Source organism: Daphnia pulicaria, chromosome 8, assembly GCF_021234035.1.
Source record: "Daphnia pulicaria isolate SC F1-1A chromosome 8, SC_F0-13Bv2, whole genome shotgun sequence".
NCBI lineage: Eukaryota > Metazoa > Arthropoda > Branchiopoda > Diplostraca > Daphniidae > Daphnia > Daphnia pulicaria.
Genome location: NC_060920.1, coordinates 11916939 through 11943422, shown reverse-complemented (window position 1 = coordinate 11943422; position 26484 = coordinate 11916939). Strand labels below are relative to the sequence as shown.

At 42.2% G+C, this 26484-nt stretch overlaps 1 protein-coding gene across 1 annotated transcript in view; it reads right to left on the bottom strand.

Annotated features, from left to right (window-relative positions):
* Nucleotides 1-25212, bottom strand: part of LOC124311002 — a 49361-nt gene extending 24149 nt beyond the window's left edge. Inside the window, exons 1-2 of the mRNA XM_046775230.1 lie at nucleotides 24387-25212; nucleotides 19296-19465 (exon numbers count right to left, since the gene is read on the bottom strand). Of these exons, the coding sequence (XP_046631186.1) occupies nucleotides 19296-19395 (100 nt within the window). The 5' untranslated portion in view covers nucleotides 19396-19465; nucleotides 24387-25212. The remainder of the gene's footprint in view (nucleotides 1-19295; nucleotides 19466-24386) is intronic.
* Between the last annotated feature and the right edge of the window lie 1272 nt (nucleotides 25213-26484).

Here is a 26484-nt window from a genome sequence, read left to right as displayed (position 1 = left end):
GAATTTCGACCGAAAAACATAGTAGTAGTTTTTTAAAAGCTCTTAAAACCTTATGGATCGAAGAGAAATACAAAAGCCTTTTGGGATTCGTTTCATCCGAGTGGGCGTTAGCTCTAATAACAACTAGAGAAACTATAACTATAAAAATTTCAACTTATTTGTCAGTGCGTGTGTGTGTTTGTGTGTGTAGTACACAAACGAAATTCACGGTTCTCTCCCATCACGGAGAGAAACCCAATGGAATGTTGACGATACGGCACGGATTTTAATAATAAATATAAATATTTTGTAAATGGCGCTTTCATGGAAATGAGTCCAGGAAAAACAAAAATAAACTTCTTCTTCTTCTTCTCTCGCCCATTTGTGTTAGGGGGAAAAAAGAAAAACACAAGGCAAATGCTTTGATACATGACACACCTGGTGAGCATAGAGCGCGCATATCTTTTCTATACTAAAAGAAATGTGTTCGTTCCAGGGAGAGAGAAAAAAAAACCTCTCCAGGAGGCAAGTCCAGGCAGCAAAGCGCAACGCCGAGCTTGCGGTGTAATATAGCGACCGCCACAAATCGATTCTTTTTTCAAATGGGAAAACATGGCGGGGGTGGTGGTGGGTTTGTTTTTGTTGTTGTTAAAACAAAAGAATCCTTCTTCTTCTTTCATTGGAAAATATTTAATTTAAAGAAACCAACCCAAACAGTTCACCAGGAGGGGGGGAAACAAGTAAAAAAATAGAAAAGAAAAAGTAACTAAATAAAAATAAGAAAAAAAAAGGGTTCTTCCGCGCTCTCTTGCACGCGCGTGTCCAAGTGTTGCGCCCACCTTTTTGTTTTTTTTTCAAATATAAAAAGAAGAACTCCCTTTTTTCCCCTGTTGTTCTTCTTGTGTTTGTGCGCTCTCTTCCCCTGTATTTAAATAAATAAATAAATAACCAGATGGACATTGGAGCCCCCCCAACAACTCTCCATTTTCCTTCCTGCGGCTTTTAGAATGGAAAAAAGGAAACTCTTGCGCAAGTTGTTAGGCATCTAACCCCCTCCGGGGTCGTCAAATAAACACACGCACGGGACCGAAAATTTCGTCGACCGAGACGACGACGACGACCCACAAAAACCTCCTGAGCTTGAGCCCAGCCGATCCGAGTCAAAACCAACATTTCTTTTTCCAACCGTTAGAGGGGTTTGTATTATTTTATTTTATTTTTTTCCAGATCAAAATCGGTTTCCTTGTTGTCGTTTGTGTGCGCCCCCATCGTCGTTTGCTATATAGTCGTCGCATCGCATCATAAATTAAATTTTATCACCTGGGCAGCCGGAACAGACAAACAACAATCGAACTCCACCCCCCATTCCACACCGTTTGTCTCCCAGAAAAACAAAACGTTTCAAAAAAAGAATCGTGTTTCTTTTGTTCTTCTTTCGATTGGAATAAATCGCAGCGATTGGAAAACAAACAAAACTGTTCGTGTGTCAAGTCGCTTAACTTTTGTCTGTCAAACGACTTGATTTTCCTGATTTTTAATGGTCCGAAGAAGAAAAGAAAAAAGGACATTCGGAACTGATTTCTTTCTACAAATGATGGATGGAGTCCTCAGTTTTTTTAGATCGTCAACTGTCCACTAGAAAGAAAAAAAAATGTTCTTCCCTTTTGCGGCACCTGGACAAAAACGAATTTCCTAGCCGATACTTTTCGATACTCGTCTCATGACCATAACTCGCATCGGATACGGACCTCCGCTGGAAGAAAGAAGAAACTTTGGAATAGGAAAAAAAAAAAAAAACTTTTGGTCCGCCTTTCTCCTGTTGGCGATGCTGGCCAGAGCTTAATGGAGCCATTATGGCTCTATGGAGAGTGCTTTATGGCTTTAGCGCTTTACCCCGGCTGCTGCCCCCCTAAGATTTTCTTTCCTTTTTTTTCTCCCGAAAACATATAGACTTCAAAAATATTATTATATCTAGACAACATTCACTAAAAGGAAAAAAAAAAAGATGGGAGAAGGAAAAAAGGACCAGGCAAATCTTTTTATGATTATTAGACGAGAAAATGAGAGAACCATAAAAGTGTTGGACGGCCATTTTTTTGCGCGGAATCGTCAGCGAACAGTCGTAAAATATGGGGAAACAAACAACGAAAACTCGCAAAAATATTTTACGAGTTTTGGCCCCTTCTTGGCAGTTCCATCGGGGCCCATCATTCCAAGAGAGCCATAACGTTCGCTTCTATTTCCATGGGTGCTATGTGTTGCCAGAGCAGCTAGGCAAGTCGTTAAATCACAGGCAAACGAGAGATTTCGGAATGGACAAAAACGAACAGAACAACATTGTTTTGTCTGCGTCTTCTCCCAAAAACGTCCAATGTCCGGGTGGCCGTCCCTCGCACTGTATCCAGGTGCTGTGTGTGTGTGTGTGTGGCTCCTGTCTCTTTCTTCTTCTCCCTTTGCAACAACACCCCAAATCAGTTCCCAAAAATCGTAAATATGTCTCTCTCGCTCTTTTTTATTTTATTTCTGTCTCTTCTCCCCAAAACCAGAAATCAGAGACCAACAATTTCGGTGAACAGCAGAGACAGACCCTATCGGGTTGTATTCAGTTTTTCTCTCTTTTTCCTTCGCGGTTAGAGTAGAGTAGAGAAGTTATAATTCCCGTTTCTTTTTTTTTTTTTTTTTTTGTGACGAATGGATTGCACAGTGAATCAGTTTGGGGCCCTCTTATTCTCTCCTTTGACGAGGTTAAGGGAGGTTTAAGCCACCGTGAGAAAGGCAAATAATGCGCACACATACATAGTAGTAGTAGTAGTAGTAGTAGTAGGCAGTCGAGGGTCCTTGGAAAAAAGCGTCTGTGCCCACAGACGGAGACATGGGTCCCCCCACCACCACTCTATGCCGCTGCTGCTCGATGTGCCATTATCAGTTTGGAAGAGGTTCCACGGTCATTACGGTGACTTTTAAAAACCTCTGCCTTTTGGACGGCAGCAGCAGCAGCTCAACGACTACACTCCTGCCAACCGTTCAAACAGAGTTGCACACACAGTTGGCCTTGCGCGTAACGTAGTCTAATTCCATTTATTTATATACATACGCCAGCTTGTTATCAACGACTCAAATTGCCAACCTTCAATCCCATAACCTTAAACCTTTCCCTAGGAAATGTACGCGCCGGATAAGTGAGCGCGTGTCTGTCTACCCCCCACAACTTGATGAATGTTTAGTTTATTTTCCTCCTTTTTTTTAAAAAATAAAATAAAAAAAGACCTTATCAAGAGTTCGAGTGAGTGCATTGGGCTGTTGTTATTTTTGCCTTTTGACTCTACCGAAAAAAAGAATTTCTATCATTTCCTTCTTTAATTCACCGGGTCTTATGAGAAGAAGAAGAAGAAGAAGAAGAAAGGGAGAAGCGATAAGGCTCTCGGCCTGTGGGCCGGGGCCGTTTTGTCTTCCAATTTATTACAGCAATCAAACGGCCTGTCAACTGTAAACAATTCGGCGCCGTTCGCATCTTCTTGCCTATAGCTAGTTCTCTCTCAGTCACTCGGCTGGCGGGCGTGCGAGTCTAATAGCTTCTTCCCGCTCGGCGACTTATACTACCCACCACTCCATCGTGCGTGTGTATGCAAGTATCTAACAGCCGTAATAATAAAAAAATATATATAGTAAAAAGATAGCAGGAATGGAAAGAATGTTTCATAATATACGGGACGGCACAAATTGCTTGATTGGACAATTCTTCTTTTTTAATTTCTCTCTAGACTCTTATTTCCACCCCCCGTTCGGGAAACGAAAAGTAAAAATAATAAAAATAAAAAAACTTCCTCATTCGACTCACGTTCCAGACGTTCCTTCCTATTCGATGCCAAAATGCCAACTAGACGAGATATCATCCATCTCGTTAGAGTTCCTGACCAGTTTATCAACCAGCGAGGGGGGGAATCGATCAGCCAGCAAGTAAAAGAGAAAAAGAGAAAAGGGAAAACAATAAGACGACCGACGCCTACGCTCGGAGAACGTTACACATTTACCAGCAAAAACCCACGCACCAGTCGCAGAGTCAGTCATGAATGGTGTCACACACACACATACATTTATGTTATAAATATAACTCAGGCAACCGACACCCTGGAAGACGGTTCAGAAGCTGGGCGGAAGCTATTTTTACTGTCACAACTATTTGGCGTGGGTTAAATACCAAAATAAAAAAGAAAATAAATCTTTCTCTCACTGAATTCAAGAAAGAATAAAATCATTCACAAGACCGGACGTCGTCTTGACCCTTTCGTCCGAAAAAAAGTTGCTGGCGTGTCGGGACTCTCAACTTTTCATCCATTTTTTTGTATTTTTATTTTATGTTTCTGGAGGGCAGGGTAAGATGGTGGGGTGCACTTTTCGGTAACGAATCATTGATTTCTCTCTTCTACGCGACGTTGGAGATATCCTTTTTTTTCTTTCTATGTGGTGCGGTTTGACTGTTGTCGGGGGGTCTTTTCTTCGCCCACAGCATCTCTTTCGGGGTCGTCTCTACACGATTGGCTGACTTTTATTCCGCTCGATTCCGCATCAGTTCACTGGCTAAACTATCTCTCTCTCTCTCTCTTGGCAGGCGGAGGAAATAATAAAAAGAAAAAGAAAAATCTTTTCCTTTTCTCTGCGTGTGGGGGGGGGGGGGGATCGGGGGGCAATATAACATGGAACAGACAGACATTTCTCTCTTTCTCGACTCTCTATCGAAAAAGATAAAAAAAAAATAAAATATATATAAAAGTCCTCGACTAAATATATAGATGGATAGCCAGCCCCCCCTCCGGACACTTCCGGAACGCCAAAAATGGAGAGGGGAAAATATAAAAACTACTGAATACACACAAACGCACCCAACTTTCTGATGTAACATTAAAAGATTCTCTTTAGTCGCAGTTATTAAAAATAAAATAAAAGTAAAATGTTGCGTAAATGTCAACCAAACTGTTTTCAGTTTCTGCAAAGATTTTTTAAAAGTAAAACTGAAACAAAAATGGCACAAATAACAAACTAGTCGGAAAGATTGAAAATTGCGTTGGGTATCTTCTATTTCAAACGGAGAAGAAAAAAACAGAAACATTTAGTAATTTTATTTTCCCGAAGAAAAAGTTTCCGACGACAACGACGACATGGAAGGCTGTTTTACTTTTACCCCGACAACTTCTCGCATCGCTTTCAAACGGGAGTTTAGACACATACCCCACTTTTCACCAACACTCACGGTCGAGTTGCTCCAAGTTGCCGAATTACTTCCCCGGAAAAATGCGCTGGAAACGCCGGGAAGAGAGAGAGAGAGAGGGAAGTAATCAAGAAGAGTCTGACGACGTCGACTACTACTACAACTCGTGAAGATCTTTTAATAAGCTACACAATAATACGCGCCGGGAGCAGCCAGAGGAGCGAGCTAGTGAAACTCCTGGCGCAGGCAAGCAGCTGGCGCCAATTATGCATATATTATACATTCAGATATCTCTCTTTCCCTTATCACCCCCACCACCCACTTTATTCCCCTTTCCATCGCCCCCCTTTCGTCTATAAAAGAGAAACACACTGCAGAGCAGCAGCAGAGAGAGAGAGAAATAGCACACACGAAACGCGGGGGAATGTTTAATTAGTCCGGCTGTTTGCGCGCTGTTTCCCGATGGAAGCGAGACGAGAGGGGGGGGGGGGAGAGATCCAGCGCGGGGGAATCCGGGCATTTGCTGTGTTGGAAGTTATATTTTTTTTTTCCTTATTCTTCTCCTTCACTATACAAGCCATAATTTATCTGCAGACATTCAAGACAGCTCTAGCTTCAAATGGAAATGGGGAATGACAATTTTCCCGCACGTTTCGTGTTCAAACTGACGGGTCGGGGGATCAACGGAACGACCAGCACCTGGACTGGCATTTCCACTTCTATTTCTTTTGCTGTTGTTGTTTAATAACGACAATTCAAGACCTTGTCTACTTCACTTCTTTTTGGTTGTACCCCTTTTTCCTTAACGATTTCCTCCCCCCCCCCCTCCTACGCTCCCCGACATCCGCGACATTTGGCAACGCCATCGCCATCATTAATCACACAAAATTCCACGGGAAAAATATCACATCCAGAGAAATAAGAACGAAAGAAAGAATGAGAGAAGAGAGCAAAGGGGTGTGAAAAGAGCTCAATGACTTGAGCAGATGATGGACAGGTTCACTTAACTATTTGGGACGACTTATACACAAGAGTCTCATCTCTAGAAAACGCCATCAGCTCGTAGCGCAAAATGATCCTCCAAAGTCAAAGCAATCCGATTTCCACCCCACCCTTTAAGCTCCAACCTCCTCCTCTTCATACTCCTCCGCTTTGCGCATATATACATCCGAATCCCTTATACTATTCTCTCCCATTTTTATCTTCTTCTTCTTTTTTTTTCGGTTGTTTTCTGTTAACGGCAGTCGAGCACATCTGCGACGATCCTGACGGAAAAATAGCTGTCTAAAAATCATCATTAGTCATCGGTCCGTCTCCCCCTCCATCCATCGGACGAGCGGAATCGATGGTGGCCAATATGATTTTCTCCTTTTCATCCGCACCCGTCAGAGTTATTTTTTTCCAACGGACGGACAAAAGGAGTTTCAACAGGCCGGAACGTTAGCGCTCAATCACGATTGGAATAATAACCAGAGCCACCTTCATCGCTTAAAAAAAAAAAACCTTCAAGCTTTTAAACTAATGAAAAGAAGAGCAGAGAGTTGGATAGAGCGACACTGGGCGGAAGAAGCTAAACACGGCCGGATTGATGGATTTTCTCGTGTTGGGGTGTCGGGGGGGGGGAGGGCGTTCGTGTGAGAACTCTGTTGTCCGTCTCTACGTGCCTGTCTTGGATAGTGAACCTTATTGTTATTTGGCAATCCAATTGCAACTAAAACCCATGGATGGATGGAAGCAGCAGCAGCCCTCAAAGAGAACAGTGGCCAGATACCATCCTGTCCGGATTGATGGATCGTCCAAACGGAGAAAAAGAAAAGAAAAGTTAAAATAAAAGAACATCAAAGTCAATTCTTGTGTTCTGTCCAAGAAAAATAAAATTTCTCTCCAACAGCCAAGGCGCAATTGTGAGGCAGATCGTCCGGAAAAGAGGCCGGCAAACGATTCCGGATGAAGAACCAACAACAACAACAACAACAGCAACAACAAAACAAGTAACACACAAATGGGGAAGAAGAGGCTCGGATATCCGGTTTTCTCTCTTTCCCAAGCTCTTTTTTTGGCGTGATGTTTGGCCTATTCGCACACGCGACTATACCGCCCGATCTCACACTCTCATTCTGTCAGTCTGTCCCATCCGGAATGATCGGATTCCGGACGCCCATTCTTCACCGCAACAGCACGGTCCGACGGAGTTTCCTCCACTCGGCGCTCTCTCTTTCCCCATTCTAGCGTCGGGTGGTGGTGGTGGCGGAGGGGGGCCGTTCAAACCCAACACCTCCCCACCCCACACACACACCACTCACACTCACAAAACACTTTAACTGCTCCTACGTGCCGCGTTCACGCCCTAATAATAATAATAAAACAAAAAGGAAAAAAAGAAGAGTAAAACTGTAGCTCTCCCTAAAAAAGTAAAAAGAAACAAAAACTTGCTTCTTAAAAAAGATAAAAAAAAGGCACTTGTTTCACTTTATTCTCGGATAACCCAGGCTAAACTCACGAACACGACAGACACGAAGAAAAAACAAAACAAAGTTCCTTATTTTTTTCTTCGGTTTACTTGGCGAATCAAATGTTGAACAAACAAAACGGGAGAGGAGAGTTTTCAAAAAAATATACAAGAAAACAAGGCCCTCGATCCATCATACGGCTCGATATTTCTCTATGGGGTTAACCTTAGCTCTAGCTAGCTAGAGCTAGCTATATATAAACGCAAACACAAGAGAGAGCTCTTGCTGTTCATTGACTCCCTGCCCCCGTGTAACGATCAAACGCGACCGACAGACCCCGCCAATCCCGGCGTCCCTTCATTAAAGGCAATGATGAAGTGGATGGTGCGATATATACCGGTGCGAAAATAACAACGAGCTTCGCCGTCCTTTGTAACAAGCCCCGAGGTAGAGAAGTCGATTGCGGTTCGACTTGTGCGGCCCCCGGCGTCGGCACCAACACGCACACAACTATATAGGACTCATGCAAATTGCGTCGAAAGTAAACAGCCGTAGAACAGAAAAAAAAGAAGAAAAATAGTTGGGGGTAGACAGTAAAGATGATGATGGCCAGAGGAAAATAACATCAAGTCGAAGAAGAAGGGTCCCCCCCTTTACTTGCGTTTTTTTGCGGTCCCTTTTTCTCGTTTTCCCGAAGGTCTCAATCAACTTGGGTCATCAACCCCCCCCCCCCCCCCCCCCACGCCCCAGACACACTAGGGCCATCAGCGCCAACCAGACACTTGAAATAAATGATGTAACATCTCTCCCAACACGACCTCTCTCCAATTCCCTTCTCCCCATTAACATCTCCGTGAGCCGTTAAAGAAGAAAATGAAAATGTTATTTTAGTGGCGTACTTTTAGTTGCTACTCCAACATTGCAACCAACCATTACACACATATTTCCCTGGCATCACACAAAAACGCCATCAATAATGAGGAGGATTCACCAGTGTGACACCAGATGTTTTTCCATTTTTTGTCCCGAATTTCTTCCATCCTGGAAGATATTATTCACCATGTTATTATGCAAACGAGATCCCCCTTTTTCGGTAATCACTTTTTTCCCCCCTCCTCGTCTGATCTACAGCTCACGCGTGCAAAGGCTTAAAGAAAATGCCCCACCCTAAAGAGGGAGGGAAAAAAAGCCATCTGTATAAATGGTCGATTAAAATAAAAAGAAGGTTTCCCCAAATCGCCCACCACCATCTCTATCCAAGAAAATAATAGTAATCGCCTCAGACTCGATCTTCTTCGACGATAATTGTTATTCCCCCAATGCAGACGGCCACTTTCTCTCCGGATCAAAAATGTTGGTCTGATGCATCATACAAGTTCTATTCTTTATTTTCTTTGATGAATAGAAAAAAAAGGCGATGATTCCCCATCATTAACTTTTTGTTCTTGTTCCAGTCGTTTCCCCCTCTGGTCTGGAGTATCGAGGGGTGTTTTTGTGTGTCCGGAAAACGGAAGGGGAAAAAATGACAACAGACTGTCACAATCTATCCGACGGACAGTGGGAATAACAATAGGACCCCTTTCTAGTTCTGGAATATATATAAGATGGGGGGAAAATAAAATTTATTCCCATCCATCCTTTAACATCGTTCTGGTGATGGAACTGATGGAAGCCTTTTGACACCAGAGTGACACAATAGCACAACGCCGAGCTTCTTTTTTTTTTTTTTGTTTAAATTTGATGATTTCATTTCACGAAAATTTCATTCAACGGGAGTAAAAAAGAAGAAAGAAGAAGAAAAAGAATCTGACGGGATTAATGGAATGAAGAAGAATCTTTCAACATTATTGAAATGGCCATCAAAGGGGATCCAGCCAGAGATAAGAAGAAGAGACGGCGTGATAGATGTTGCCAACACATTGAAGCGAGTCAAACATGACTAGGCACAACAGCTGTTTTCTTCTTCTTCTTCTTTTCTTTATATACGTTTACATTTTCTTATTTAAAAAAAAAAGATAAAAAAGAAAAACGGGACCGACTCTACGCAACTCCTTACACACACACATCTATTCTTCTTCTATACATAAGAAACTACTTTTTCTCTCAACAACGACACACGATGATGTTGTTGCCTCTCTCTCCATTGATTTTTCGTCTTTTTATTTTCCACCTACTCATCGCCCGGAATAAGAAAAAAGAACTCAAAATGATATGAAGAGGGAAAGAAGAAGAAAAAAACGCTGTGAGATATCCATGACTCGTCCGGAATTGGAGGCATTTTCATTGATTTCTTTTCTCTCCCCCCCAACGACCCGCCACATTTCTTGAATATCCGATGAATATAAATCAAACGCATGTGTTGCCGATGGGATCTCACACCGAGTAAGAAAAAAGAAGATTGTGAATAGAATAGGGAGGCTATATAATATAAGTATATAAGCCACCCGAGTAACGCAATATCCATCGGCCAGACCGGACCGGACCGGGCCGCGGAGTATAACAAGAAAAAAGAAAAGAGGGCGGGTTCCTTTTTCTTTTGACTTGTTCTTCCATCGGGCCCTCATGTCATATCGCCAGAGTGTTGAATAACGCGCTCTGTGCTTCGTATTCTTTTGCGGTGCTTTTTTCCTCGACTTGCGACGACCAAGGGGGGGAGGAGGAGAGAACTATAAGGCAGTAAGGGGCAAGGGAATTTCATTACAACGTCACAACAGCCATTAAGTCGCCTATATTCCCTCTTCTCTCTCTATATAGGAGAGCAGCAGCAGCAGTCAGAGGGACTGTACTGTTACTCTTCTTCTTCTTTTAAAAAAAGAGAACTCTTGGGCCCCTTTTTTTGATTCCTTTTCTTCTTCGGCAACGCCTGGCACTTAGCCCGTCACCCTCCCAACTTCACCACCGTGTTCCTCCATTCTACTACTAACCTCTCCCCAACAGCCATCGATTTCCAACCAGCACCGACCCAGACGAACGGACTCTGGTGCCTTTCAGAGCGTCGAGGACCTCGTAACAGCAATGAAACATTAGATGCGTAACCTTTTAACGGCTGCTGCTGCCGCTGCTGCTGCAACGCTTGCAAAGAGAGCTAGAGAAAAAGCTTTCATCACATTTTCAGGCGATGGGGGGAGGAATCAAATTTTGTCGTCAGCGAGAAAATACAATGAAATCATCGCATTTCGACACGGGTTAATTTTTTTGTGTTTTGTGTGGACTTGGCGAATAATTCGAGAACCCCCCCCCCCCAAAAAAAAACTAAACTAAGAGCGTGACTAAAAACCGGAGCGATTGAGACATTCGTGGCAAAGTGAATTCTAATATTTTATTTGTGTCGATGCAAATGAATCATTCCAAATGGTGTCCCCTTTTCAAATAAAACAAAATTTGCATTTCTTTCGGGCAACATTGTAATTTTTCTGCCCACCACCACCGTTTCACGAAATGACTCGAAAAGACATTTGAGAGAGAAATAAAATAAAATAAAAGGAGCAGCGGGTTACCTTTTTATTTTATTTTATTTTTTGTGTGATATTTAACAGCCCTCCTAGACGGTGCCGATCATTAAGCAAGAGAATTGATGTGACAAGTCACAGGGACGGACGGGCTGTACGGTAAATCTTTTACACACAAGAAGAAGAAGAAGAAAAAATCTCGACAACAAAACAAGAAGCTTAAAAAAGAAAGAAAGAAAAAGGGCTACGACTCCCTACGACTTTGATGTTGGCTCATTTTGGCGGCGGAAATTTCCCTTCTTCGGACACCATGAAAAATGACTCGCTAATGAACGGCCTCAAGGAGCTGGGAGCCATTTAAACTCGTTCACAACCCTCTCTCCTGCCTCACCAGATCGGCGGCAAAGAAAAAAATAAATAAACTAAACTCGGCTGCTGTAAATCAACCGCAAGGCAAACAACACAACATTCTCCCATGGCCAATAGCAAAACTGGCAAACAGGAACCAAGAAGAAGAAGAAGAAGAAAGAGACAGGGAATTGTGTATGTGCCGGATGGGAAATGATCGTAAAATTCAACAGAGAGAGAAATAGAAAAAGAGAACGGAATAGATAGATATACACCGCGATGGATGCTGCTGCTGCTGCGGGCGGTCGATAAAAGTCGTAAAAAAAACGGGACGGCCAAAGCCAAGCTCTCTCTCTCTCTCTCTGCCCGGTCTCTACAGCTATACGACACATTGGGGAATTTAGCTCTAGACTTCTTGGACACCTTTTTGGCCCAGAGAAAGTCGATGGATATAGAACTTTTTTTTCCAAGCCTTCCGCATTGAAAATCCCCCAAAGAAGAAAACACAACCCCCCCACAAAAAACACCCAAGACAACTTTCGTCTTCATCCAGACACACGAATCGATATTTTAGCTCCGGCCAACCGGAAAACTTAATAGCTGCATTTCACTGTTCAGTGTCTATAAATAATAAGGGATGTGTGTGTGTGTGTGTTCGGGGGTATAGACGGGGAGGGGGGACACGGTGCGGGTTCATTATAACCTGAACCATCCCGAGAGCAGTTCGCTCGAGTGGACAATTTTAATTGCGCACATTGAAACACAAACGGAAGGAAATAAAAATAATCACGTCGTAAAAATAATAAAAAAAAAGAGACTTTTTTCTTTCCTTTTTCGAGATCAGAAATTCTTGCATCGTCGTCGTTCCCCCCATCGATGTAACAAAATAATAAAAAAATAACCGAAAGGCAAAATAGAAATGGGCCGGAAAGAAAAAGTTTTCTTTGTTCACAAGATGGATTAATGCCAAGTAGTTAGATTGTAGCAGCTAGAATAAAAAAAGAGAGAAAAAAAAGTCTATCCAAGTTTTTCTTCTTCTTCTTCTGTACTATCTCTCTACTATGGCCAACATGTCCAATATCACGCACACCTGTCCAGCGGACTGGCGCCTTCTCACTCCGCCGAGTGTGTCCATAGTTACGTGTTTCTTTTCTTGTTTTTATCGTCATTTTTTCTAACAAGAATTCTTTCTTTCTTTCTTTCTTTCTACTTCTTCCAAGGAGGAAAAGGACAAGAAAAAAAGAGTAGAAAATTATTACCGGGGCAGGTAACTAAGCAGTCTTTAGTTTAGTAGTACAACAACGTTTTTGGCAGGGGCCATCCGCCTGCGTGTTTTATCAATTATACACACACATACACACACACAGACAGAGAAAAGAGGACAAGACACGGGGGCTTCGCATCGATCCGGCCGATGGATGGACGAACGAAACTCGCCTTTCGGACGGACAGCGAGCAGATGGACGTCAGCGAGAGCCAAAAACTTTTGGTTTGCCCATCATTCTCTCCCTCTGTGCCATATTAAATTATATATGGCCCACACACACATATATTGGAGAGTAGTCAAGGAAGGATGTCCGTGGATCATCATTTGTTTAACTGGGCATTCCCGGTTAATAACTCGCTGGCTACAAATCAAGGCCGTCCTCCTTCTCTCTCAGTCTCTGCTCATCTGGATTCTCGAAACAATGGCAAGGCAATCAGACAGCTTTCACTAATTGTCGAGAATGAGCAATTCTGGTCCCCGTCTATTACCGACCCATTTCATAAACGCCAAAGTTTAACGAGATACTCGGGACCTTGTTGTTGTTGACGACACATTCGGAACCGGGAGAGGGGAAGGAGGACAGTGTGCAGGCCTCAAACACAAACACTCGGTCACGTTGTCATCCTCTCTTCTTCTCACTTTAAAAAACGAAAAGAAGAAGAGTCGCTCGCAGATGGTAGTCGAGTAATAGGGGCGGGTGCAAACTCGCAGCTACTACCGACGGCCAAGTAAACAGTGTACACAGTCGGACGCAAAAGCTAAAGCTCTTTAAACTCTCCAAAGGCAAAAGTGAATAATAACAGCAACACTCGACTATATAGCGCAAACGTTTCCCAGTTGTACGTAAAAAATCAGAGAAAAAGATTTTTTCCAATTGCTAAAATGGAAAAACAAATTTCGATCGATCTTCCCCCCAACCGCCGCCACTCCACCTAATTGGCCGATCGATAGGTATACATATATAGAGAGATAGATACATTTGTATCTATACTGTTGGCTTACACTTTTCCGGCACGTTCCTATCCAGCACAGACACAATCCATCACTTGAATCGATGGCTCTCGTTAGGATTTCAATTTCTCCCGTTTATTTTTTTTATTAAACTTGCGCAACTTTTCTTTTTCTTTCTTTCTTCCGATAACAAAAGGAATGAAAAGTCGATGACCAAGATAGTCATGACAGACGAGCTTCTCTCAATCCACTTGTCATGCGAACGTAAATTACGTATTCATAACCGGTTCATTGCCATCCTTTAGTTTTTCATTTCTTTTCTCTTCTTATTTTACTTCTACGTGCTGGATTGATGGATGCAAATGGAAAGAATGAGAGGAATAATCATGTCAAAACGGAGAAAGAGAGAGAGAGAGATATAAAAGGAAACAGCTCCCGACTGCTCCTAGGGGGGGCTCCTGGCTCATTTTCCTTCGTTCGTTCGGTAGTGGGGGAGAGAGAATTTTATTATTTCCACTCAGACATTATTATACGCGGGGAGAAAGGCACACGCGTCAACGATCGACGAATGTTTGTTTCCGCCTAACGGATGCACGTCAAAGACCCATCCAATCACGATTCGTAATCAGAATCGTGTACACACAGGTATATACGTGGAGTAGTGTACGTGCAGACCCACACACACACAAACCTCAAACAAAGAAGAAGAAGAACTTATTTTTTCGTTTCTTTTTGCCAGCCTCTTCTTCTTTTTCCGGTGGTGGTGATATAGAACTCTTGGGGAAAACACACACACCTCGATATCATTTTACACGTAGAGAACCACAAAACACATTCCACGTCATGCCCTCCCTCTGAGCGAGGAATCCTATACACCCACAACCCAACCCTCCTATTCCATAAATGAAATGATATTTCGTTTAGAAAAACAAAAATAGGAAAACCGGAAAAAGAAAATCAAGGAAGAAGAATAAATATCAAACATGAACCGAGTGGATAGAATTTCACGTTATATACAACGTCCGAGAATTTACCCAATTTGCGGTGGTGGGGGTTTATTTAGTGGTACTACATTCTCTCGTTTCACTAAATCAAGTTTCTCCCCACCAAGATTTTCGAATGATAAAAACAAAAAAACCCTCTCCGTCGTCTTGGAATGAATCAGTCTAGCAGAAGAAATACAAGGCGCGCTAAATTCAAAAAAGGAAAATTCAAAAAATACCCGACTTTGGCATTTTTGTTCTAGCTTATCCCATTACGAAATAAAAAGAAAAGGACACGTGTATACATTTACAGACAGAAAAAGAGAAGAGAGAGCAAACGCAATGGACTATGAACCAAAACAACAGTTTTTGGCACTCTTCTTCTTCTTTGCCTTGGCCAGGTAATTCAATCTGCCACACGGACACGCACGACAACGTACAGAGACACTGGCACGACGACCCCATCATCTTCGCAACGGATCACAACCGTGTTCTGCCAAGCGGATTTGGCGTGTGCCCCCCTGTCGTACGACTTCTTTTTCTCTCTCTCTCTTTCTCTCTCACCTTGTCCGTCGATAAATATCGCCAACCCGCTAAACAAGCCAGACCCACCGATAAGCAATACATTAAGGACAGGCGACAAACGTCATCCATCATGAAAGCGTATCAGGCGACACGTTGAACTCCTTATTATTTTTTCAATATCATTGGCCATCATCTCCTTTTCAAAATAAAAAACGACAAGTTTCCCGTGAGACCTCAACTCCCGAAAAGACCAAAGTGAAATAAAATTTCTTTTTAAAAATAACTGGAGCAGAGCGTGAGATTATTGAAGGGACCTGTCCGACACGCTAAGGTGTGTCCCTGGTTGTAATGAATAATAAACGGCTTATTATTCCTTGTTCTTCTTCTTCGACTGCTGGCTGGCTGCATGGCTGGCGTTTGAAACGCACAAACGCGTGAAATGGATGCCAGACGATACGTCAGCTGTCTGATTTTATTTAGTGGCTCTTCAGGGCATTCTTCAGACTCCTCCGTAAAGAAGAAGAAGAAGAAACTTCTCTCTTCATTTCGATTTCCCCATTTCTTCATTTTGTCTTCCAGGGAAGACGGGAGGCACGAAAGAATGTTTTTTTCGGTGGGGTATAATAGACAGGCGCCGCTGCCGCCGCCGTCCTGCAACACACACACACACGAAACATTCCGTCTCGTGTCCGGGGTCCCTACACGCTCGTTTTCTTCTTCTTCTTCTCTTCCAACAAGCGACGGGAGCTGAAAGAGGAATCGTCCGGCGTGACAGTAGAAGCGTTCACTCGTTTCCCCCCTACCCTACCACCGCCACCACCACTACCATCTTTAACCGTCGCGTATAGAGAGATACACGTTTATTTATTTATATATATATGAGGGTGAACGCATCCATGTCGCCGATTTATGAGCCGAGAAGAAAAGACGACTCGCAGTCTTGAGGGGATAAACAGTATCCAAGGCTCTTTTTTCCCTTCCTTCTTCTTCTAGACGGAAATTCTTAGCGACGACAACAATCTTTTAAGGATATTTACTGGTGAATGTCGGGAATCATCATCTGCTGTCGTAGGAGGGGGAAAATTCTACGCCTACGCGCTATATATTTTCGTCCAAAAATTTTTCATTTTTCTTTTCTTTCTTCAATTGATGGATGGCCTTTTAAAAGGCATTTCTGTTTTAGGTCGCGTTTTTATGACGGGAAATTTTTTTTGAAAAAAAAAAAAAACGTTTCAAATTTTTTGTGTTGAATAAAAGACACACACGTTCATTATACACATCCGGGGAACCCTCCTCCTCCCTTCTTCTTCCCGCTGGTTAGTTTTAGGTTAAACGCAGAAATGCAAATGTCGAGGAAAAAATACTTTTGATTGGATTCAGAATCTCACAAGTTTCAAAAAGGGGGAGCCGCAAAACTCTACGACTAATGATGGCCCCGTTTGATGCTGGCTCGTTCGTCTAACGAGCCGTGTAATTTTAACAAACAATCAACAAATTAATATATTCAAATACCGAGCCCCCCCCCCCCCTCCCTTACTCCCAATCAAAACGTCTATTGAAACTAACAAACTTTAAAAAAAAAAAAAGTTAAAACTTTTATCATAATTCGTGAGGGTACCAGGAGATGTGCGTTACGTCGTCACGCTGGTTGATGGAGGGGGGGACTGCGGATCCATCAGAGTCAACTCCTCCTCCTTCTTTCTACTCCACCCGTTGCTACTACTACAACTACTACTGCAGACGCAAACAGTAATAGTACTAGCGGGAGTCGCCCCGGTGTGTATACTCAGTCGACATTTGCGTGATTCGGGACTTGGGGAGCAGAGAAAATAGGTTCACAATATTTTTTCTTTTGTTTTATATTTTCCAACCTAAAAAATTTTTCCCGACGTGTGTTACCTCAAACTCACGCGACGCGGTACCTACTAAACTCATCGCCAGGGGGTTGAGACTAGAGAAAGACACAAGGGTGTGGCTGTGACATTGTAAAAAAAAAAGAAAGAAATCCCTTTGATAAGGAGATGGCGAGGACAATGGGGGAGGAGTGGGTGGGTTTCCATCCACCAGAAAGAAAAGGGGAGAAAAAAATCGTGAAAAAAAAGTTTTATCTTTCCCCCCTTTTTTTGTTCTCTTCTTTTCGACCACAAAGCCAAGCGCCACACACACACACATAACAACAACAAACCAGAATCGATCGAGTTAGTACAAACAAGGCGGGGTCCCTTCCGTCGTCTGAAAAACACTACATTTTTGTTTTTTCCTGTCCAAAGTCAACAAATGTGACGTGAGAATTCAATCCCCAACAAAAAAGAAAGAAAGAAGTTGATGGCGTTTTCTTCAACTCCACAACAACAAACAAGTTTTTTCGATCGTCCCCGGGCAGACCAACAACCGAAACAAAAAAAAGTGTGAAATAAAAATTTCGTATTTTTTTCAACTCGTTTCGATTTTTATTCTAAAAAATAAAAATAAAATTCAGATGTTGTGATTTCAAAAATCACGCGACAACAAAAGAGGGCAGGATACACAGGATGGATCCAATGTTGTTCAACAACAATATACGGGCAATGAAAAAAAAAAGAAAGAAATGAAAGAATAACATGGTTTTAATACTTTTTCTTTTCATTTTGAGTGACGGATCCTTTTTTTTTTCTTTTTAAAACTCAAACAGTAACTGGGTGGGGCGCTATTTGGGATACATCGACACAGGCTAGTAAATACCACTGGGTAGGACATAAAACGAGGGAGGATATATAGCCTCCTAATATCGACCCTGGTTTCCATTATCAATCTATATAGTACTAGTATAGGCTACTACTAGTTGTAGTAGTAGTAGCCCTACTGTAGTAAAAATCTAACTCTATGGGGGCTAGTAGCACTTTTGGCTTGAGCGGTTCAAAGTGGAAAGCAAGAGGAGGGGGGATGTATATATTCGGGTTGCGGTAGTAAATGTATCGTCATTAAAAACAACCCCAAACGTGAGTGTGCCAGAGAAGGGAGAAAGTATCATTACAATTAACAGCGATCCATGAAAAGGAGAAATCATAAAACACCGAAACGATGTAATTTACTTTAGTGACCAACTCGACGCATTATTTGATTATTTCTTTTTCGAAACAACAAATCAATTTCGTTTTTTCACCAAAAAACGTGGCTCCATTTTTCACCTCCTATCTTTTGATTTTTTTTTTCCACGCCGGCCCTCCGATCTCTCTGGGGGTAACTGTTGACACGCCCATGTTGTGTTATGGGTTTCGTGATTTATTCAACCGAAAAATCTCCCCTTCTTCCTTTTCTCTTTCCATTCGTATGATAATATCATTTTCAATCAAATTCTCAAAAGACGGGTCGGGAAAAATATTTCCCCCGATAACGTACCCACCCTCATCATTCCCGCCATAACGCAACGTCGCGCACACAAAGTCACAGAGAACGAGCCCCGTGAAAAACATGTGCGCATATTTTTGGCAATATCGAAGGAAAAATATTTTCCCCGTGTCAAATAGATGACGCAAAAAAACGTCGAGAAAAACAAGAAAGTAGGAGAGGATTGATGACGGCGCTCCCTTCCTTTTTTCATTTTTTAGGCGTGGCATTTTGAATCCGCGCGCGTATTTTCTGCGTCACAGGATCGACAAAATCGAAAGGAAAAAAAAAAGAGCCGAACGTCGGCAGGAGACACAATCGCGACGGGCCAGACGTGAAATCGATGACACGTCAACTGACACAGACACACAGCGTGTCACACACAACACACTTGATGTCACCTCTCGATATCACGAGAGAAGCTATAGGGAATATATATCAAAATCTCGAGGTAAAATTGGAATATTTATTCCAACAAAACTTGAACTTCCCCCTCAACAACAACAAAAAAAATGATCCAGCGGAGCTACCGAAGACAAATTCCGGAAGCCCAAGCCTTTTTTTTTATCCTTCTCACTTGAAAAGAATGTTTCAAAAAAAAAAAAAAAAAGGGCTGACTTTAGCCTCTCCATCCAATCACGCGCTGATGGATGAAGACGGATGGGAGAAATTTTTCAAACAAAACGTCGCCCGTGTATAGTGTGTGGTGCGAAAATGACTAGGCACTTGCTAGGGGGGGTCTATTATTTGGTTGTGTTTTTCGCTTCTTACCTTGAGATGAAACGACGTTCAAGTAGACGGCCAGCAGCAACAGGAGCGCCAAACGGTGGAGTCGAGCCAATCCGGATGTCGACGACGTAGAGGCCATCATCTCACACAATCAGAAACACAAAACGACTCCGGAATGTGTGTGTGGATCTCCTCCGTGCTGCTCTGTACACCTACAAGAAGAAAAAATAGAAAAAAGACACGCGTGAATGAAGAGAGGCAATCGAGTAATTGGATTCTTTTGATGTGTGCTGCATACGATATGAACAAGGACAAGTAACGCACAGAGAGCGAGCAAGTTGTATATAAAGCCCCGGGCCGGGCCCAGATGCAACGAGAACAACAGATATCAAATTGCTATGTAAATTTATGACTTTTCCGACACTGATTGGATTCACGCTTCTTTTTCGTGTGTGTGATGATGCACACATCACATTCCTCTTCTCTCCTATTTTTCTATATGAAACAAGAAGAAGAAGAAAAGAAAGCCAACATCTGTCTGCTATTGTTTCGCCGGCTGGAATATGATTATTAGCCATTTCGATTCCTTTTCTTTTATATCTTTCCCTTTCCCAGCTGGATGGTATAAAGATTTTGGCCAAAATTGGGATCCGTCCATCACGGGCACACCACTGTGCCACCTACGATACTCGGCTCGGTCGGAGCCGATAAGTGGCTTGATGATGGATCGGAGGTTAGATAAGGTCCTCTCCTTCTGCTTTTTTCTTTCTTTCTTTTGGGCTACTGGAGCGTCGAAAAAGGAGAGAAAGAAAATGTGTTGTAAGACACAAACATACGGATCAATACAATCGTCTCCACGCACATATATATACACACCACCTCACTCCCCCCCCCCCTCTCTGTCGTGTGTGGGTGGGTCTTGCCTTTTTCTTTCCACGTCCGACCCCGTCGAAACGCTCCGGGAATGTTTCTCTCTGTGTGTGTTAGTCAAAAGAAAAAAAGTCGCTAGTAGATTGGCTCTTCTCATAGTTTAGGGAATCCGGCAAAAGAAGGAAGCCGGAAGCCTTTTTACACAAGACACATTTATTTGTATACCCGCTTTTGTGTTGTAGTAGTAGTAGTAGTAGTAGTCGCGGTAGTAGTAGTGTTGTATAATATCAACTTTGTCATTCCCGAAAAGAAAAAGAAAAATTCTAGCTGGGATCTTTATATTCTTCCGGTTTTGTCCTCTGATGAAAAGACAGGGAAACCCGACACTCACACACAAATAATTCGCCTCTTTTCACGAGATAATTATGAGTCATAATTAAGCGGATTTGTAACTTTCATTACATACAAGGAAAAAGAAGAAGAACATCAAGGCCAGAAAGCTCATGAATGTTCAAACAAGGTACCCCTGAATCAAGTAGAAACAATTATTCAGGGACCTTTATTAATGTTTTCCTGAGAAGAGAGAGAGAAGGTAGCTAGTCACCATCTTGTTTTTGTTAAATAAGAGCAACATAAGGTCACTTTCTTTATTCCTAATCCCCCCCACTGGTGCGAGAGAAAAAAGAACTTAGTAATCAAAGGCAACATACACTCTCCTCTTTTTTTTGGGCTATAGTCGGTCGGCTGCTTGCCCTTTTTAGCTATACTCAAATTGGAATTTTATATTGGATGAATGAATGGGGGAAAAAAAAGGAAAGAGCCAAGGGGGGATTTTCGTCGGAAACGCTCTCTTTTGTTAGTTCCAAAAGAAACCCCCAAATGTCTTTGTGTAATAAAAAAAAAAAATGCTACGATGAGGTTCCGGCGACTGTTTATAAAGAATAAAAAAAGCGGAAGACTTTCTCCTCTCTTGTGGTGTCTACACAACTGAGACAAGGCTCGTTAAGAAAAGAAAAGGGGATGATGATGATGTTCATTATTGATTTAAACAAAAACACAAAAATGAGCTGACTTTTTTGCCTTTTCTTTTTCTTCCTTCCTTTTTGTGTGTTCACATCGAAATGATTAATGGGTCAAGATGGCTGGGCCCATTAACTTCCATTATACCCATGGCAACGAGCAGATCGTTCGGGGAAACCCGCGTATTAGTATTACGGATATCTCTCTCCTTCTCACTAGACTCATAAAGAGTAGATAAAAGACCGGATCTATTTCTTCCTCCCCATCTGGCTGACCTCCCTTACACAACTACTACCACTACTCTTGATTTATTTATTTATTATGACTCTCACAGAGTACTACTAGACCACACACACCCCGGCCTACTAATGTGAAACGAATTGACATTATCAAAATAACGGCGGATAAGCTGTTTGGGAATTGGGAGCACACGGTGGAGAAAAAGATGTATTTATATCCCGTATCTAATCATTTCTGATGGAATAAGATTCGCCGCCCCCCTTATTTCACTTTAAAAAAATACCCTACTACTGCTGCTGCTGTGTTATTATATAAAACCGGAGGATTTAATCGTATCCGCTCCGATTGCGCTTCTCTCTTTTTCACACAACATATACACGAGTCTTTTCTTCTGTCGGAGTGGTGCCGATTTGAGGGGGTGGGACCTTACGAACTCTCGCCCAAGTGGTTCTTCTACTTCTTCTTCTTCCTCGATAAATATATTTTTCTGAGTTGCCCCCTGCTTCTTTCGGCTGACGGGATATAAAAATACAAACACACTGAGAGAGAGAAAGAGAGAACTTCTTGCTCCCTTTTTTCTTCTTATTTTAAGAGAATGGAAGCAGCTGGATGTGTCGGAGCGGAACCGTTTCGTTACGCACTCGGGTGCAGCAGCCGACCGTTTCCCACACCTTACGTCAATATTCGATAAGTAAAATATAATAAAAACAAACCACGTCACAATTGAACAATCCACTCCAACCTCCTCTTCACCAAGTACCACTCTTTTTTTTTTGTACTCCAACAAAACAAAAAAATCGAGGGTGAGAGAATGAAGAGAATCCATCCGGATGTGGCAACCGAAATTACTGGCCCCCTCTCTCAATTAATATTATTTTTTTTTTTCCGAAAATGAAATAAAAATCGCCAAAGGCGTCTCAAATATTTAAAAAAGAGAAAAAAGAAAAGGCTCAATCTTTTTTCTCTTTTCCCTTTTGGTAAGTTCTCGAGGGCAACCAAAAAGGTATTAAGCTTCATAGTAACAAGGGCCTTTTTTTTTCAAATTTCTGTTGTACCAGAACACATTTTTTCGACGAGTCACGGCCGGCGTAATCCTCGGCCTTTTCTTCTCGTCCGTCAAAAATGCCTCGATGTTAAAAACGCTGGGCAAAAAGAAACGAGGATAGTACCTACTATACACATACTGGCAGTAGTAGTTACCGGTTGAAATAACACACACAACAAAAGGGAAAAGGTTTTTTTTTTTTCTCTACTCCCGACAGTTGCGTGCGTAACGCGCGCGCGGCTTGAAACAGTAGGAAGCCCCGTGACTTCCACCAAACCGAAAGCTTAACTCACGTCTCTTCTTCTTTCTCTTCTTCTTTTTCTCTTTTATAATAAAATGTGGCGCATTTTTTAAATTTATTTATCAAGAAAAATGCGCGCGCATTCTTCACGAAATCACTTCAAATGTACAAAGTGTCTAGTCGCTCTTGTTTAAAAGACACTCGCCAAACCCGAGTTGATAATATTTACACACACACACACACAATTCTTCGTATACAATAGACGGCGGGTGTGTGTGTGTATATTGAAGAGCTACAATGCTAATAACTCTGCTGCTTGGAATCCCTACGCGTCAAATAAGTTGTGCACACAATGTCGTCCACAGCTCGTATATATCTTTCACTTATGCACAGTTGAACGAATTTCCGAAAAAAAGTCTCAGATTTCTCCATAAAGAAACAACTCGAAGAGGCCAAAGGTTTTAAGGCAGAATTATGTTGTACGTGAATAGAAAATTAAAAACAAAAACGGAAGCCTTTTGACGACGAGTTCATTTTCTCTCTATGATTTCACTTTCATCTGGTATGGACAATCCGCCGAAAGAAAGAGCCCCGACAACAACAAAAACCTCTTCAAACATTCCGAATTTCACCTTTCATATACTCTTTTCCAGTTTATCATCAAAATAAAGCCCCTTTCCCCCCTTCCTCACTCTGTTTTCAATTCTCTAATCCAATTTGTTAGCACCAACCGACCGACAGGGTAAAAGTCTAGTTTACTAGTAGAGCCCAGTAACTACCAGTGTACAACCAAAATGTGTCCGAACCGTTACACACGATCGGATTTGTTATCGTCGCACGAGCTCGGCGATTTTTTCGATTCCGACACACTCGTGTCGTGATTGATTGTTATTCTTTTACAAGATACACACACAGAAAGAAGAAGAAAATCCGACGGAACCCGACGCTGGCGCTGCTTATATAACTGACGAGCGCCCAAGGCCCAATTAACCGAGTTAACTTGTGCGCCAGCGCCAGCGACTTTTTTTTTTTGTTTTCTACTCCCGACACGACACTTCATTAACAGCGACGGACAAGCTATTAAAAACAAAGATGGACGGGAAATGAATATTCTCTCCACGATGTTAATTTCAAACTTTTTCAAGGATTTTTCTTTTCAAAATTTTGACGCTGTCAACGAGACAAATCGTATCGGAATTGTAAATTTTTTCGTTTCTAGGCTCAAAAGTTAAGGAATGACGTCATCGTCGTCGGCAAGGTAAGGTAAAATTATAATGGATCACTTGATGATGATACACAAAGGAGCTATACGAAATCACGTGACGTGTCTTGTCTACTACAATAATCAGACCCGCACGTAATTAGTTACTGCTCACGGCCGAAACGCGCCCGGGTATAATATAATTTCCCCACTTTTATCCTTATCAAAAAATTGAGATCTGTTCACACACACAAAGGAGATTTCACCAACTAAAAAAATTTTGAACGAAAAAAAAAATCTCTTTTGTTTGGTGAGAGGTCAGACAAAAATTAAAAAGGTACAGATTCACGTCAGGTGACGGTGCAAAAGGCCTTCGAGATCCCATGTACGTTCCACAACCATATTTTATAGCTTCTAGCGCCAAAAGAACCATCATCATCATCATCTTGAGCCTCGGAGTAAAAGAAAAAAAGGAGAAAGGGTCAGAGAGAGCCCCTTGGGCAGACAGAAACTTACCGCGTGTTGTCCACTATACTGATGCACGTTCTCTTCTCGCCAGCACACAAAAACACAAACACTTTTTCTTCTTTCTCGACACACCTACACACGCATATCTTTCGGAAAATTACAAATAATAAAAGCACATCGTACTTGTATTATTATTTTGGTGTGTGTGTGTGTCTATCTTTCACTGAAATTCCTGGGGGCGAAACAAACCCCAAAAAATGGAGGGGGGTTTCTGTGTGTGTTATCGCCAACCACCTGCCGTTTTTCTCGACCCTTGGACTCTCTCAATGATGTGGTAGGGGGGACACTGTGAAAATCCACTTGGAGGGAGAAAAAGATCACCACGAGGCTGAGAGAGAAACTAGAAAATGTGCCAACAAAATGAACAACGGGCATGTGATTCAACAAGTTTTTTTTCCGTTTTCTTGTTTTTTTTTAATAACTAGCCAGAAAATAACGAACAAACCAGTTCGGTTCGATTGTTTGTCTTCTTTTGTTTCTGTGTGCCGAAATCACGCGGCTCAACACTGGTGGGTCACTTTGCAACACACTGGAAATGTGGGTGGCCAATTGACGATGGCTGCTGTCGGCGTTCAAAAAGTTTTTGGGCGACTTCTTTTTGCGGTTATTTCTCTTCGATTTCCTGACGTGGGAGAGCCAAGAGAGAGAGAAAACCAAACTTGGGAAATTGTTGTTTGGGAGATTAAAGTCGGACACACACTGAAAAAGGAAACCAAAAAAAAGTTTCGTTCGGGGGGCGGTAAATTTGTTCTATACAACAACTGATCTCCTCGAAGGACAAACAGCGACTGACTTCGAATGCGGACTCAACCGGCAACCACATGAGGCGGCTTCACCTGGCAGCAGATGGCACTGAGCGCCGACATCGCCATCTGGCGGTAGATTTAGTCAACGCATGCGCGGTTGTCGAAATTTCATTTTGGGAAAATAAAAAATGACCAATAAATTCAAATTTTGTTTCAAAAAGGAGAAAAAAAAAATGTATTAAAAAGCTTTTTAAACTAGTAGATGATTTTAGGCAAATGGCGATGTATATACCCGGCGGTTGAAAGTCCTCCGACTCTATTTACAAATGCCACAGCGGTGACGGTCGACATTATAATAGCCCGGGACTTATCTAATCCATTCGAGTTCATTAGTCGAGCTGGAGGAAGGGTCTATATAGCTAGCTCACGCTTTCGATAATAGTTATTAATGGCCAACAGCTGTGGGGCCAGCCACGCATCCGAATACAAGCTTTTTTTTTAAAAAAAAAACTAATGGAATTCCATATTTATTTTATGTTTTTCCTCGCTCTATTTCATCGTTTTATTTAACACCTTTCGACACCTGAATTGGGGTCGCGGTCTGGACACGGGAAGCAGTTGACTTTTCTTGCCGAAAAATGTGTCCCAACTCAATCAAAATTCTAATTTTAGAATTTTTCGTTCGGGGGGGTTTCATCTGCTGCTTGTGTGCGGCGTTCTTCAAACGAAAACAGATTGGCGGTCGAAGATTGGTGGACCTCTGGTGGCGCGTGAGCGGGTCGATCCCACTCGTGTTACAAGCCCATTAACCCCACCAAGAACGCGCGGGTCCTCCCTCGTTATATGCAAATTTCCCTATCAAAATCCCCCCAAAAGAAACAACTAACTAAACGATAGAAAACTTTGGCGTTTTAAAGATTGTTTTAAATTGCAACGGCCACGTATTTTATTATATACGATTCGAGCGCGGTTATAATGGAAAAGGTTATAAACCTGAATTGTTTCCCCTCACCCCGGTCCCTATTTTTTCCAATTTTTACGATAATCGACGCCGAAACTATCAATTTAACGAGAGCTCTATAAAGCAGCGCTCCAATAAAAGCAAAAAATCTTGTTCGAAATCGTTTAGATTTGATTTCTTCTCGGTAATGTTTGGGCGTGACAACGGAGCGGGAAGGATAAAAAAAAAAAGCGGATGGGAGAAGAGATTCGATTCCATCGGCCTCTCTTATCCTCCAATCCGAAGGATTTTCAACGCTCTTCTTTGATGCAATAATATTGATCATATTATCCGGATGGATGAGGGGGAGGAAATCGACGAAGCGTCGGGTTTATTTTTT